Source organism: Carcharhinus amblyrhynchos, chromosome 30 (assembly GCF_965287045.1).
Source record: "Carcharhinus amblyrhynchos chromosome 30, sCarAmb.v2.hapA, whole genome shotgun sequence".
NCBI classification, from domain to species: domain Eukaryota; kingdom Metazoa; phylum Chordata; class Chondrichthyes; order Carcharhiniformes; family Carcharhinidae; genus Carcharhinus; species Carcharhinus amblyrhynchos.
The window spans coordinates 15,037,921-15,055,038 of record NC_137353.1 but is presented as its reverse complement, the minus strand read 5'-3'; the positions used below and the strand labels follow the sequence as shown (position 1 = coordinate 15,055,038).

At 41.5% G+C, this 17,118-nt stretch overlaps 1 protein-coding gene across 5 annotated transcripts in view; it reads left to right on the top strand.

The window, feature by feature from the left end:
• Window positions 1-17,118, top strand: part of LOC145359990 (calmodulin-binding transcription activator 1-like) — a 1,101,467-nt gene that overhangs the window by 78,071 nt on the left and 1,006,278 nt on the right. Inside the window, exons 1-2 of one of the 5 annotated variants that reach the window (XM_080214886.1) lie at window positions 12,142-12,165; window positions 12,920-13,013. The exons of the other annotated variants lie outside the window; for them this stretch is intronic. Of the exons in view, the coding sequence (XP_080071012.1) occupies window positions 13,011-13,013 (3 nt within the window). The 5' untranslated portion in view covers window positions 12,142-12,165; window positions 12,920-13,010. Of the gene's footprint in view, window positions 1-12,141; window positions 12,166-12,919; window positions 13,014-17,118 lie in introns of those variants that run through there. 5 annotated transcript variants of the gene reach the window in all.

The following is a 17,118-nucleotide window of genomic DNA, read 5'->3' as shown; positions in this document are numbered from 1 at the left end:
GGCCTCCTGCAGTCGAAGTGTTGAACATAGGGATTGGAAAATCATGTTGCAACTGTATAACACTTCGGTTAGGCTGCATTTGGAATATTGTGTACAATCAAGTTGCCACACTACCAGAAGGATGTTGATGCATTGGACGAGATTTATCAGGATGTTGCCTGGCTTGGAGGATAGTATTATGAAGAAAGGTTGAACAAACTTGGATTGTTTTCATTGGAGGATGAAGGGGGACCTGATAGAAATTTACAAGATTATGACAGGCTTGGATAGAGTGGATAGTCAGTGTTTTTTACCCAGGGTCGACGGGTCAATTACTCAGAGACATAGGTTGAGCGTGAGAGGTGGAAAGTTTAAAAGAAATGTAAGGGGCAAGTTTTACACACAGAAGGTGGTGAATGCCTGGAATGCACTGCTGGAGGAGAAGGTGGAAGCAGATTCTATAACAATTTTCAAGAGGCATTTGGGTAGATACATGAATAGGCACAGAATAGTGTGGTATGGACGATGTAGAGGCAAGAAAACAGATTAGAGAAGCATCTGTGTCAACACTGACATGGTGGGCCAAAGGGCCTGATCTTATGATGTACTGTTCTTTGTTCTTTAGTCGCGGAGAAAGATGGTGTGGTTTTTGTAGCAATGGCTGCAGATAGAACTAGAAGGGAAAATGCATTATGGTCACAATTGCAGAGGATGTTGCTTGTGAATTTGATTAGATCTATTTCAGTGCTCTATCATGGAGATTGAAAAGATTCAAACATGTAGTTAGTCACAGAATGGTTACAGCACAAAACGAAGCTATTTGGCCCATTGTGCCGTGCTAGCTATTTGCAAAAGCAAATAACTATTCCCATTCTGCAGCCTGTTCCTCATAGCCTTTGAAATATGTTCTCTTCAAACTCTTATTCAATTTCCTTTTGAAAACAATGATTGAATCTACTTCCACTACGCTCTTGGGCAGCGCATTCTAGATCCTGACTGCATGTTGTGTAAAAATGTTTTTTCCTCATATTGCCACAGTTCTTTTGGCAATCCCCTTGAATCGGTGTCTTCTCAACTGTTCTGTGACTGGGAGTAATTTCTTTTTCTCTATCCAGAAAGCTCATGATTTTAAACATCTTTACCAAATCTCCTTTCCAACATCCTTTTCTTGAAGGAGAACAACCCAAACTTCTCCATCTCTCCACTTAACTGATGCCCCTCATCCCTGGAACGATTCTCATAAATCTTTTCTGCACCTTCTCTGAAGCCTTCATATCCTTCCTAAAGTGTGGTGCCCAGTATTGGATACAATGCTCTTCATTGGTGGTTTATAAAGGTTCATCATAAGCTTCGCTTTTGTGCTCTACTTATAAAACCCAGGATCCTTTACGCCTTTTAACAATTTTCTCAGCCTGACACCTACAATGTTTTGTGCGTAAAAACTCCAGCTCTCTGTTCCTGCAACCTCTTTAAATTGTACCCTTTATTTGACCTCCTTATTTTTCCAACCAAAATGAATAAATTAACACTTTTAATTTTGTATGCCCATTTCACTAACCAATCTATGTCTTTCTGAAGGCTATTGCTATTTTGTGGAATCTGCCAAAATTGCAGTTGTCTTCTAATCCCAGTCTAGGTCATTGATATATTTTGAGAAAAATAGTACTGATCCCTGGGGAACCACCACTTTCTCCAATTTCAAAAAAAATTTCTCCACCATTTTCTGTTTCTGGTCACTTCCGTGCTACCGCTGCCTGCTTTATTCCACAACCTTCAACTTTGCTGACAAGAAGTTTATCAAAAGGCTTTTGGAAATCCATGTACAACATATCAACCTCATTAAACCTGTTACCTCATCAAAAAGCTAAACATGATTTGCTTTGAACAAGTCCTTGTCAAAGCTTTCCTTAATCTATCTAGTTGACTTAATTTTGTTCTAGATTATTATTTTTAAAAGCTTGCCTACCACTGAGGTTAATTTGACAGGCTTGTATTTGTAGGATTTATAGTTAAACTTTTTATACAAGTGTAACATTTACAATTCTCCAGTCCTCTGGCATTACCCCTGTATCTGAGGAAGATTGGAAGAATATAGCCAGTGCCTCTGCAATTGTGTCCCTTACTTTGCACACTATCCACAATATCCTTGATGGATCCTCTGGTTCTGGTGGCCTATTAAGCTTGATTAATACAACCTACCTAATACCCCTTCTTTATAATTTTTTAGCCCATCCAATGTGCCAACTACCTTCGCTTTCTTTGTGACTGGCAGCATCTTTCTTCGTAAATACCAACACACAAGACTCATTTGGTATCTTCATGCATAGATCTTTTTGTTGTTTATTGGTTGTATTCCTCCTTTTAGTAATGTTTTACCATTTATAATCCTGCAGAGAATTTTTGCATTTCTTTATATGTTTAATGTTAGTCTGTTCTCAAACTCTCTCTCTTTTCCCTTTTTTTAGTTTATTTCCCCACTCAATTCAGCCTGAGAAAGATGAACAGCATTTTGGAAGTGATGATACATTCAGGGCTTTGGAGATGGGAGTGATAATTTGTAAGCATAAAGTAGTCTCAGGCTTTTTGAGAGGGTGTAATGATGATGGGTTGAAAAGAATGGAAGCAGTACCTGAGAAGTGTGGGCCAGGGAGAGATGTTGAGTAGTTGGCAGTTTAAAGAGGTTAAGAGAGTAAGTGTTGGGTCATGTGGACATGTGATCTGAGGGGGAGCGTTCAGGGAGAGAGGAACTGGAGAAAAGAGACCAGATTGCTGAAAGGGTGGATGATCCTGGGGAAAGTTTTGGTTTGATACGCCGGGGGAAGAGAGGGAAGCAGCAGAGACAGTTGAATTGTTGTTTTAACCCTTGGTTAGAAAAAGGCCCAAGAACTACTTGCACACGTTGAAATTGAGGGTCAAGTGGGCAGGAGAAGGGGATTTAAAAAGGTGGTTTGTAGTTTGGAGGGAAAATGGTAGGGGGGATTGAAAAGATGTTTTGTAGTTTGGAGGGAAAGTGGTAGGGCGGTTAAAAAAAATGTTTTGTAGTGGGAGGGGGAGTGACTAAAAAGATGTTTTGCAGTATGGGATTGGGTGCTGGAAATGCACACTGGAGATTTTCTTTGTTCTTCAGGATGATCCTGGAGCGCTGAATGTATTTGGTAAGGTGAGGTTCATGGGCCCTTGATTTAATCCATCTAAATCTGCTGGTAATTGGCTAAGAAAGTCAAAATCAAATATGCTTCATCCCTTGGACTTGGGGTGAATGTGGCATACTTGGAACTGATGAAGGAAGAGCATACCTCTTACTGGGGACAGAGGCATTAAAGGTGAAGGAGAAGTGTAAGAACTGATTAGTTGTTATATTGTGATGAACAGAAGGCCTAAAGATGAAGCAAATGGCAGCTTGAAAGTGCAATTGGAAGTGATTGCGATGAGGATTTTTTTCCAAGCCAGATGCAGAAGAAAATTAGGTGACCAAGATTGGGGGATGTTGGGTCGTTTAGAGCACTTTGGGAAGATTTACTACAGTATAGGCAGTAAATAAATGAAAACTGTTGAAATATAAAGAAATGGTCAAAGGTGGCCTATCTGTGATCAGGACTCTGGGAAAGACTATGCAAGATGTGATGGTGGCTATGAATGAGTTGGTATAGAGAGAGAGATTTTGATGTTTAGAAATATAGAAAACAGGAGCTCGATAGGCCATTCAGCTCTCATAAACTATTTCACCATTCAGTATGAGAATGGCTGATCCCCCATGTCAATGCTGTACTCTTGTGCTACCCCATAGCCCATGACGGTAGAGAATTCCATAGTTCACCACTCTCTGAAGTGAAGAACCTTGTCCTTACCTCAGTCCGAAATGGCCTACGCTGTATCTTAAGACTGCGTCCCCTTGTCCTAGGAAATAACATCCCTGTATCCAGTTTGTCCAGCCCTGTCAGAAATTTCTACGTTTCTAGAATCCCACGAGACACTACCTGCCACTTTGAAAATTACCCATTTATTCCCACTGTGTTCTGTCTGCTAATTGATTCTTAATTCATGCGAATTACGTGCTTTAATTTTGCATACTAACCTTTTGTGTGGGACTCTATCAAAAGTTTTCTGAAAATCCAAATACACTGCATCCGCTGATTCAACTATATCTATTCTACAAAGTGATGTCCTCAGAAAACCCCAGTAGGTTTGTTGAACATTATTCCCCTTTCATAAATGCATGTTGACAATCCCATTGATGTTTTCTGAATATCGTGTTATCACATACTTTATGATGGAGTCCAGCATTTTCCCTATTACTGATATTAGGCCTGCCAGTCTGTAATTCCTTGTTGATTTGATTTATTATTGTCGCATGTATTAGTATAAAGTGAAAAGTATTGTTTCTTGTGTGCTATGCAGACAAAGCATACCGTTCATAGAGAAGGAAACATAAGAACATAAGAAATAGGAGTAGGCCATCTGGCCCTTCGAGCCTGCCCCGCCATTCAATAAGATCGTGGCTGATCTGTCGTGGCTCAGTTCCACATTCCCGCCCTCTCCCCATAACCCTTAATCCCCTCTCTTATCAAAAACCCATCAACCCGCGTCTTAAAAATATTTAGCGAGGTAGCCTCCACCACTTCAACGGGCAGAGAATTCCAGAGATTCATCACCCTTTGAGTGAAGAAATTCTTCCTCACGAGAGAGTGCAGAATGTAGCGTTACAGTCATAGCTAGGGTGTAGAGAAAGATCAACTTAAGACAAGGTAGATGCTATAAAAGTCTGATGGCAGCTGTTCTTGAATTGTTTGGTACATGACTTTGTATCTTTTTCCTGACGACGGAAAAAGGTGGGAGAGAGAGAATATCTGGGGTGCATGGCGTCCTTAATTATGCTGGCTGCTTTTTTTGAGGCAGTGGGAAGTGTAGACAGAATCAGTGGATGGGAGACTGGTTTGCATGACAGATTGGGCTTTATTCACGACCTTTTGTAGTTTCTTACAGTCTTGGGCAGAGCAGGAGCCAGACCAAGCTGTGACACCATGAGAAAGAATGCTTTCTGTGGTGCATTTGTAAAAGTCAGTGAGACTCATAACTGACATGCCAAATTTCCTTTTGTCTTCTGAGAAAGTAGAGGCGCTAGTGGGCTTTCTTAAACGTAGTGTCGGCATGGGGGGATCAGGAAAAATTTTTGGTGATCTGAACACCTAAAAACGTGAAGCTCTCAACCATTTCTACTTTGTCCCCATTCATGTGGACAGGAGCATGTTCTTCATGACACTTCCTGAAGTCGATGACAATCTCCTTCATTTTGTTAACATTGAGGGAGAGATTATTGTTGCCGCACCAGTTCACCAGATTCTCTATCCCTTTGCTGTATTCAGTCATGTCATTGTTTGAGATCTGACCCACTATGGTAGTGTCGTCAGCAAACGTGAAAATCGAGTTGGAGGGGAATTTGGTCTCACTGTCATCTGTGCATAAGGAGTATTGTAGGGGGCTGAGAACACAACCTTTTAGGGCACTGATGTTGAGGATGGTGTTACCTATCCTTATTGATGGTCTGTAGTTCAGGATCCAATTGCAGTGGGTGGCGCCAAAGCCCTGGCCCCAGAATTTGGAGATGAGTTTCATAGGAATGGTGGTGTTGAAGATTGAGCTATAGTCAATAAATAAAGTCTGACACAGATGTCTTTGTTATCTAACATGGCATCTATTGTAGATCTGTTGCGGTGGTAGGCAGACTGTAGTGATCTAGGCAGCCGGGGAGGCAGGAACTGATTCATACTATGATTAGCCTTTTGAAGTACTCCATGATGATGGATGTCAGAGCCACCAGCCGATAGGTATTAAGGCACCCTCCCTCCTTTTTAAGATGGCAAACTTAAATTTGCTATCCTCCAATCTACTGGGACTGTTCCAGAACTTTGAAAGATAACAGCCAATGCATCCACAATTTTCATGGCTATCTCCTTTTGTACTGTGGGGTGTGTCAATTATCAGGCCTTGGGGATTTATCACCTTTCAGTCCCATTAATTTCTCCAGCACTACTTCCTCCAATTCCTCCTTCATTTCCTAGCATTTCTGGGAAGTTATTTGTGTCTTCATCCAGAACTAAAGACAGAAAATGGAACCAAAGTAGTGGCTTAATTGCTCTGCCATCTCCTTGTTCTCTGTTATAAATTCTCCCATTTTGAACTGTAAAGGAACCCATATTTGTCTTCTTTTTTTTACACTTATCAAAGCTTTTACATACACTTGCAATTCATTGACTGAGGAGGATGAAAGAGCATCAGGGGCAGTAAAGAGGGCAGGCTGAGTTCAGATTGAGATTGAAATCGCAGAATGTGGGTATGTTCAATGCTTGGCAGAGGGAGAAAAGAAGCATGATACATTGTTTAAGAGCATGTGATAGGTTGTGAGGATGGTGAAAATTGATTTCACTGAAAAACAAGAGGGGTGGAATAAGGCCTTGTGCTCAAAGGAGAAGGTGGTATCCGAGAAGTAGGGGTGACACCAAGGTACGAACTGACAATGAACGCCACACTACCACTGGCTGAAACCAGTTTGAAAAAACAAATTCGACAATATGTATTTTAGCAATTCTCTTTGTTAGCTGTAGCAGTTAAATATTTATGTGGTGGAATTTCAGATTCTTGTTAAAAATCAAGAATTATCATTTGAATTATCTACAAGTTCAGAATGCCACCTGAGCCTCCTGTGGGCTATATATATTTATGCATTGAAAACTTGTATGTTTATTGTGTCATACACACTATAATAAACGTGTGTAGCTTGAAAGAGTGTCAATCCTGTTTTTCTCTTAATCAGATGAATTCTCCCACTTATGTTAGCCATTCTGACTTTGTTCGGTACAGACAGATATATAGTTATCAGTCTGAAAGACAAAACCTGCAAAAAGCCAACCAACTCAAATTTGAAAAGATACCTATATGATATTGGAAGGTGTTGCACAGTGATCCAATTTGCTTATTTAATATAAGCTGGCTTCCGATGCAGTCTTGATTTCTGATTTATTTGCACAATAATCAAATAAAAAGATAATACTGTAAATATTTTTCACTAGAATTAATTTATCTGTAAAGTTAATAGTTTTGTGTTGGAAGTGCCTTCAAAATATGACTTCTATATAGATTGAGCCTTGGAAACCTTGGATTTGAATTAGAACATAGAACATAGAACACTACAGCACAAACAGGCCCTTCGGCCCACAAGTTGCGCCGATCACATCGTCACCTACCAACCTACAGACCTATCTATAACCCTCAATCTCATTAAACCCCATATACTCATCCAGGAGTCTTTTAAAAGACCCCAGCGAGTTCGCCTCCACCACCACTGACGGTAGCCGATTCCATTCACTCACCACCCTCTGAGTGAAAAACTTACCCCTAACATCACTTCTGAACCTCCCTCCCCGCACCTTAAATCTGTGTCCTCTCGTAGCGACCATTTCAACCCGGGGAAATAGCCTCTGAGAGTCCACCCTATCTATTCCTCTCAACATTTTGTAAACTTCTATCAGGTCGCCTCTCAACCTTCGTCTCTCCAGGGAAAAGAGTCCCAGCTCCCTCAACCTAACTTCATAAGGCATGCCTCCCAGTCCAGGCAACATCCTTGTAAATCTCCTCTGTACCCTTTCAATAGCTTCTACATCTTTCCTATAGTGAGGCGACCAGAACTGCGCACAATACTCTAAATGAGGCCTGACAAGGGTCTTATAAAGTTCCAGCATTACCTCCCGACTCCTAAACTCAAACCCTCGATTAATGAAGGCCAGTACACCATACGCCTTCTTGACCACCTCCTCCACCTGCGAGGCCGATTTAAGAGTCCTGTGGACCCGGACCCCAAGATCCTTCTGCTCCTCAACACTACTCAGACTTCTGCCCTTGATAGTGTACTCGTTCATCCCGTTGGTTCTGCCAAAATGGACGACTACACATTTATCCGCGTTGAAGTCCATCTGCCACTTCTCCGCCCAGTCCTGCATCCTATCTATGTCCTGCTGCAACTTTTGCCATCCTTCCAGATCATCCACAACACCACCGACCTTCGTGTCATCAGCGAACTTACTTACCCATCCCTCCACTTCCTCATCCAGGTCATTTATGAAAATGACAAACAACAAGGGTCCCAGAACAGATCCTTGAGGCACTCCGCTGGTGACTGACCTCCATTCAGAAAAAGCCCCATCCACAACCACTCTCTGCCTTCTGCAGGCAAGCCAGTTCTGGATCCACAAGGCCAAAGGCCGTGTAATTCTGCTGCATTACCTGGTTTCCCTTTTGCATAGGGCCTTGGCTGAATGACAAATCGATTAGGACTTGAAATCGTAGAATGTACTATGGTCAGTGCATATGGACGTCACTTTCACAGACTGCAACTCCCAGAATGCAGCTGAAAACTAGTGTCCACTACAGACCTTGATATAGTATTGTACTGATACACAATCAAAACACAAACTGATTACTTTTTGATTAGGCAAGCTTTTTCCTTCCATAGACAGCCTCCTGATTAGAAATTAGATCACTAGAGAAACACACTCGATTAAATCAAATAGGCACCGCCTCTCAAAGTCCAGTGGTTTTAATGTTAACATTTTATATCCTGTCACTGCTCTGCTCCCTGACCTGTTGCTCTCACTTCTTCCATGTGGTTCACAGTCTGTGAATACTGTGCTCTGCTCTCTTTGCATATCCAGTATTGCCCAGTTCAGAAAGAGACCTTGCTAAGTGTCACAACAACTCCTCGGGTCACACTCTTCAGGTTCCTCTGAGTCACAATTAAACACTGAAAATGCAGGAAAACAAGAGCCAGTTTGCCATTTTGGGTGGACACCTTTAATCAGATTAAAGTTAACCTGCCGGAAGAAAGTAAGCAATTATGAAATTTTGGCATTGATTATTGTGATCTTTAGAATGCGATCATAAATTTTGACTATCATTTGATATTGTACCAAATGTAATTTTAGTATTTGCCATGTATGTTCTATAGGTTTAATTGAATATATTCTGCTCAGATAATGTTTACAGAATAATAAATTTATAAAATATAATCAGATCTGTGAGATTGGATAAATATTGAGAGGTGTTAAAATCCTTCAAGGGACTGATATGTTTTCTCATTCCTGACTTGTTTGTGCTGCAAAATATGTTCATGTGCCATAATTAAAAAAAAAACTATAAATGAAGCAAACTTGTTGGGCATTTTGTGTTCATTTCCTTCCACAATGTCACACTGTTTTCCTAATGGAACTACACAGGGGAGAGAATTGGCCTTCAGTTCCAATTTAAAATCTCAGCACTATTCTGCACTCTGTATTACATTCTATGTGAGCAATAGTATTTGCCCTTGTTATAATTCTCTCCATTCTTCTCAAAGTTGTTAATTCTGGTAGTTGTCTGCAGGCTGGCTCTGTAAATGTGGGGTGGGGTAGTCTCAAGTATTCAATCAGCCAATAAATCCAAGTGCATTGCTGTATGCATGTTTGTTCTGAAATAATTTGTACAAACATGCTATTGGTGTCAAAGACAGAAATAGAGAGACCTGCTTTTTATTCAGGTGCTACAGCTATTTCTCGGTTTGGATGCTTTCTGATTGGCCATCAGAATAGAAGAAGCCAACCTCTGTTGCTTTCTATGAACCTGTTCTCTGGATCCTGTCACTGACATGAATGCAATACTTCCGTCAATAAAAGGTCACCTTGCAGTGTGGAGACCAGTAACTAGTCTTTGACAGAGAGGAAAAGGACTCTGGATGTGATCTCACTGCCCATTAACGCCACGCGAGGTTGGAGAATTTGGTGGTCAGCCAAATCTCGGTTCACTGCAGCTAGCCACACAAAGTTCCACCGACTATGGCAAGGTCTGCAAGACACAACAGGCTACAGTATGAAGGCACATAAAAGCTCTGGCTGCAATGCACCCCTCCCCAATGAGCTCAATGCATTCTATGCCCGTTTTGAGCAAGAAGTCAGCAATAGCGCTCCCTCCTTCCCTGAAATCTTGGATGAACCTGTGCCTGAGGTCACCATTGTCGATGTCCGAGCGGTCTTCTCGAAAGTCAACCCATGGAAAGCAACTGGCCCATGTAGAGTACCTGGATGAGCACTTGGGTCCTGTGCAAACCAGCTGGTGGGGGTATTTAACGTCTCTTTGCACCAACCTGAGGTTTCTATCTGCTTTAAGAAGATGGCCATCATGCCAGTTCCAAAGAAAAGCAAGGTAGCATGCCTTAATGACTGTCGTCTGGTGGTTCTGACATCCAACATTATGAAGTGTTTCAAAAGGATGATCATGGAATAAATCAATTCTTGCCTGCCAGACTGTCTGGATGTGCTAAAGATCGTCTATCACTGCAACAGGTCTACAATAGATGCTATCTCCCTGGCTTTACACTCAATCCTGGGGCACCTAGATAACAAAGACACTTATATCAGACTCCTATTCAAGACTACAGCTCAGGCTTTAATGTTATTATTCCTACGAGCCTCATTTCCAAACCTGGGGCTCGATTCCTCCCTTTGCAACTGGAGCCCAGGCTTCTTAACCCACAGACAGCAGTCAGTAACGATAGGCAACAACACATCTCCATGATCATCCTCAATACCAGTGCTCCACAAGGCTGCCCTCAGCCCCTTACCATACTCCTTATACACCTTTGACTGTATGGTCAAATTCCCTGCCAACTCAATTTTCAAGTTTGCTGATGACACTATCTTTGTGGGTCGGATCTCAAACAATGAGGAGATGCAGTACAGGAAAGAGAGAGCATCTGGTGAATTGGTGCAACAACAATAATCTCTCCTTCAATGTGAACAAACGAAGGAGATTGTCATTGACTTCAGGAAATGTTGTGGAGGGCATGGCATTGTCTACGTCAATGGAGATGAAATCAAAATGGTCGCAAGCTTCAAGTTTTTAAGCGTCCAGATCATCATCAACCTGTCCTGGTCCCTGCACCTGATCGCTGTAGTTAAGAAAGCCCACCAATGCCTCTACTTTCTCAGGAGACTAAGAAAATTTGGCATGTCTGCTACAACTCTCACCAACTTTTACAAATGTACCATATTCTTTCTAGTTGCATCACAGCTTTGTATGGCTCCTGCTCTGTCCAAGACAGCAATAAACTACAAAGGTTGTGAACGAAGCCCAATCCATCACTCAAAACAGCCTCCCATCCATTGACAAAGTCTACATTTCCCACTGCCTTGGAAAGGCAGCCAGCATTTTCAAGGACCCCACACAACCAGGACATACACTCTTTCACCTTCTTCAGGAAAAAGATGCAAAAGTCTGAGGTCACGTACCAGCCGACTCAAGTGCTGTCTTCCCTGCTGCCATCAGATTTTTGAATGGACCTATCTTGCATTAAGCTGATCTCTCTCTGCACCATAGTTATGACAGTAACGCTGCATTCTGCACTTCCCCTTTCCTTCCCTATGTACGGTATGCTTTGTCTGTATAGCATGCAGGAAACAATACTTTTCATTGTATACTAATACATGTGACAATAATAAATCAAATCGAATCAAATCATGCTAATCTGCATGGTGTCATCGTCAGACATCCACTGCAGCTTATTTGCAACCATTCTGATGTCCGTCGCCTGACTATGCCTAGGTGAATCTTTCTTTCTGCTGCCTTCCTCTTTGCCCTTTAGAAGAGATCTATGTAGCTTTAGAGCAAATAGCTGAAATGCTGGCATCTTTATTTTTGGAAGCTACATTTTACTGTTCTTCATGTTCTTGGTTTACCAAACATCCCTTGGCCTTACTGTCTGTGTATGGAATTGGTAGCATATGTCGTAGCATCTGCATTTCAACAGTCTGATTACTGTTAAATCTTCACGACTTATTATTTTCAATCTTGCAATTATATTTGCATTTGGTAAGTTTTCTATATATACCTCTTTCGGCCAGGTAAGTTAGCACTTAGTGTAGTCTCCATTGAAGGACCAGTTGCACGGTGATGATTAATGTGCAGCAGAGTTGTGCAAAAAATGTAATGATGAAGCACAAGGTTTCCTGTTGGAGCTTTTTTGCTTTCCTTTGTCTCTGTTAGGCCTGCCTGTTTCCTGGATATCCCAGCTGCTTTGAATCTCCAGAAACCACATCATATCAGATCAATTAGATTTGGAGTTGGTGCTCTTGAGACTGAATGGATTCTGATACCAGTCTACTGGTAAGGTCATGAAAACGTGCTCATTGGTTAATTAGCATTAAGTATGACTAGTTAAATCTTAAGATGTTAACCCGTCCTTGACATGGAAAAGTTATACTTTTCTCTCTCAAAGGTGAATTGATGTGTGCTTTTCTTGGCATTACTTGTTGTTATAATGTTAGATTTCCAGCATTATGGCTGTCTTAAAGTTTTAGCACTAAAAACATTAATGTTATATAACTTTAATACTCTTAACCTTTAAATTCTATTTTAATACAATTATATTTAGAAAATAACTGCTCAAAGCTGTACATCCTGAGAAGTTTATAACACAGGAAACAATTCTGCCAGCTCATTCTGGCTATGATAACCTTCTGCTAAAGCAATCTGAAACTAATCCCACTGCTCTGTGCTCTATCCATAATTTGATTTTCCTCTGCTTCAAATATTTATTCAATTTTCCTGTAAAAATGCAATGTTCTTGTGTTAAAGTAGTCCATGGCCCAACAACACATTACATTAAATAATTCTCATAAGTTCTTGGTCCTTTTGCAACTTTGAATTGATGATCTCTCAACACCATTTCCCTAACCTTGGAAAATAATCTTTCCTAATTTACTATCGAAGCTCTTCGTGATTTTTAAAACCTCCAATAACCCTTTGCCTTCTCTGCATCTCTCCATAACTAATTTTCCATTGCTGGCATCATCTTGACAAATCTAAGTAACCAGTAAATAGTGTCGTCAGCTGTCAAAGTTTTGCTATTTTTTTCCAGATTGAAATTTCCCACGTATGGAATAACTTAATTTCACATTTGGAACTACTGGGGTAAAAGAAAAAGCTGAAAATGGAAAATTCTCAATGGCATGGTATGTTCTCAATTATGTTTGTGTGCCCCTGCGTAGTGAAGTTGATGGAACTTTTGTTTTACAAGTGCAAAAAGTCCCTTCACACATCAATGCCTGTAGCACTTATAGCTTGAGTCTCTCATATTTGAGGTTTGTCATCACTGTGTTAGCCAATTCAACATTGTGGGTACACATTGATCTGCTCTACCTCTTTCATCTGTTGTGTTTTGATTTTAAAAAATGTTTTGCGGCTGTTTTTCTCAGATGTTCCCTGTGTGTATTTAAATTTCCTTCCTGTGGTTGCTGCCAGTTTTGTAAAAAGAAACACCATCTGAAGAAATCTGTTGTCATACTAATGTTTGTCGATTTACTTTTTAAGCCTGGGGTTGGAAGGGAATGTAACTGTTTCGTTACTGAAATTTAAGGGTGCTATTATGGTGCTTTTGTATCCACAGTAAGAAGTCTCTCAACACTAGTTTAAAGTCCAACAGGTTTATTTGGTAGCAAACGCCACTAGTTTCGGAGCACTGCTCCTTCAACAGGTGAATGGGAGTTCTGTTCACAAACAGGGCATATAAAGACACAAACTCAATTTATAGACTAATGATTGCACTGCAAGTCTTTACAGCTAATCAAGCCTTAAAGGTATAGACAATGCGAGCGGAGAGAGCATCAAGCACAAGTTAGAGATGTGTACCATCTCCAAACAGGACATCCAGTGAGACCCTGCAAGTCCGTGGGGGTCACAGCATGACATGAACCCATGACCGCCAAAGTGCTCCTCAGCAGGAAGCGAACAGTCTTGCCTGGTGATTGTCGAGCACTGTTCATTTATCTATTGTCATACCATCTGCATGGTCTCCCCAATGTACCATGCCTCCGGACATTCTTTCCTGCAGCGTATCAGGTAGACAGTGTTGGCCGAGTTGCAAGAGTGTGTACCGCGTACCTGGTGAATGGTGTTCTCACATGAGATGATGGCATCCATGTCGATGATCCGGCACGTCTTGCAGAGGTTGCTGTGGCAGGGTTGTGTGTTGTCGTGGTCACTGTTTTCCTGAAGGCTGGGTAGTTTGCTGCGAACAATGGTCTCTTTGAGGTTGTGCAGTTGTTTGAAGGCAAGAAGTGTGGGGATGGCCTTGGTAAGATGTTCATCTTCATCGATGACATGTTGAAGGCTCTGGAGGAGATGTCGTAGCTTCTCCGCTCTGGGGAAGTACTGGACTTTGTCCACTGTTTTCCTTGTTTGTCTTCTGAGGAGATCAGTGCAGTTTTTCGCTGTGGCATATTGGGCTTGAAGTGTTAACTTTGTTTCTCTGTCCACAGATGCTACTAGACCTACATTTATCTAGCACTTGCTATGAACCGAAGGTTCATTAGACTGACTCTGGGATTAAGGAATGATCTGTGAGGAATGGTTGAACAGATTGGACCTGTACTGATTGGAGTTTAGAAGAATGAGAGGCGATCTTATTGTAACATGTTGTTGATTTGCAAGGAAGTCAAGATTTAAGGAGGGGGGGGCGGTGGGGTGGGGGTTTAGGTAGGAAAGTGAAGCTAAGGCCAGAATGAGGCCAGTCATTCTTGTATTGAATGGTAGGGAGTGCCTGATGGGCCAAATGGCCCTGTCCTTTTTTTATGATCTTATGAATGCTGCACTTTTGGAAGTACCATCATTTGGATGAGATACCGAGGGCTAAATTATAACATTTACTTCCGATGGTGGATCATCAACTGTCTGTTCTACACCCAGTCTGATTTTCATTACTATTGAATTCCATGAAAATTGGATGGGATGTATGAGTAGTCAATATGCCGTCTTTGACATAATTTTCAAAATGCTTCCATTAAACAGACTCCAACTACTCTTTTAATTGAAGGATAGTGGAGCATTATTTAAAGAAGCACCTAGGCATCCTCCGAGTGTCCCAGCCAACATTCATCCTTCAATTAATATCACTAAAACAAATCACCAAATCTGATTATTTAGTCATTGATGTTTGCTGGAACATGCGATGCACCAATTTGCTTCCACTTCTAGTATGTTGCAACATTTAAATGGTACTTAATTGACACTGAAACACTGTGGAACTTCCAGAAAGCATAGTTTCCTCACCTGAGAGGTAGGGTCAGCATAAAGGAAACAGTAATAGAATCAGGGTTCCTGTAAATCGGGGTCGCTGTGAATGCACGGAATATGATTAAATAAGATTGGTGAGTTCCAAGTGCTAATAGCCAAATCATCATATTTCCAAGGGGCAATAATCGAGTCCTGGTCTAAAGAACAGCAGGACTGGATTCAAGGTGTTCAGGGAAGATGGAAAGAAAGCAAAGCAGGGGTGGGGTCAGGGGTATAGTATTGATACAGGAAAATATTGCAATGCTGGAGAAAGAGGATGTCCCAGTGGGATCAAGGGCAAAATCTATTTGGCTAGAAATCATGTGATTGTGGGAAATTGTGGTGGCACGGGCCATAGTTGATCAGTTTTCCTTAGACCAGGGATGGTCCCCGAGGACTGGAGAATTGCAAATGTGACATTCTTGCACAGCAGATGTGTAAAGGTAAGTGGGGGGGGTGGGGGGGTGCGTGCGGGGAAACTTCTGGGAAATATAACCTGGGACAAAATTAATGGTCATATGGACAAATGCAGGTTAATTAAGGAAAGCCTGCATGGATTTCATAAGGGAAAGTCACGTTTAACTAATTTGCTGCAGTTTTTTGAAGAAGAAATACAGAGGGTTGATGAGGGCAATGATATTGAGGTGGTATACATCAACTTCAAAAAGATGCGCCACACAACACACCTTTGAGCAAAGATATCGCTCATGGGATAAAAGAGACAATAAAAACATGGTACAGAATTGTTTGAGCGTCAAGAAACAGAGTACTGGTTTATAGATATATTTTGTACCAAAGGAACATTTGTAGTGGAGTTTTCCAGGAGGTCAGTGTTGGGACCCTTGCTTTTCTTGAAATATATTAATGACCTCGACCCTGGTGTACATGGTGCAATTTCAAAACTTGCAGATATGTTGCATGGACAAGATAGCAAATGAAGTTCAATGCAGAGAAGTTCGAGATGATTCAGTTTGGTAGGAAGAACATGGAAAGACAATACAAAATGAAAGGTACCCCTCTCAAGATGGCACAAAGGAACAAAGGGACGGTGTGCATAAATCATTGAAGGTAGCAGGAGCAGGTTGAGAGAGTATCTTGAGCATTATTGATAGGGGCATAGAGTACAAGAGCAAGGAGGTTTATGTTGATTCGTCACTAGTTCAGCCTCAGCTCGAGTATTGCGTCCAGTTCCCGGTACTGAACTGTAGGAAAGATGTGAAGGCTTTAGAGAGGATGCAGGAAAGATTCATAAGAGTAATTCCAGGAATGAGGAACTTCAGTTATGAAGATAGATTGGAGAAGTGAGGACTGTTTCCCTTAGGAAAAAGAAGGTTTCAAAGTGATTTGATAGAGGTATTGAAAATAATGAAGGTCCTAGACACAATAGATAGGGAGAGATTGTTCCCAGGCATGAAAAGATTGAGAATGCATTGAAAGGAATTAGTAAAAGAAGCAAAAATACATGAGGGAACACTTTTTCAGACAGCAAGTCGGCACTATGTGGAATGCAATGCCTGAGTATCAAAAAGAGAGTTAGACTGATGCCTGGAAAGAAAGGATGTGCAGAGTTATGGGGGAAAGGCAGAGGAATTACAAGAAGGATGTGGAGGCGTTGGAGAGGGTGCAGAGGAGGTTTACTAGGATGTTGCCTGGTATGGTGGGGAGGTCCTATGAGGAGAGACTGAGGGATTTAGGGTTGTTTTCGTTGGAAAGAAGGCGGCTAAGAGGGGATCTTATTGAAACATATAAGATGATTAGAGGTTTAGATAGGGTGGATAGTGATAGCCTTTTTCCTCGGATGGAGAAAGCTAGCACGAGGGGGCATGGCTTTAAATTAAGGGGGGGTAGCTACAGGACGGATGTCAGGGGTAGGTTCTTTACCCAGCGGGTGGTGAGGGATTGGAATGCCCTGCCTGCTGCAGTTGTAAATGCGTCTAGTTTGGGGGCGTTTAAGAGATCTCTGGATAGGTTTATGGACGAAAAGGGATTGGTATAGGCTAGTGGGTC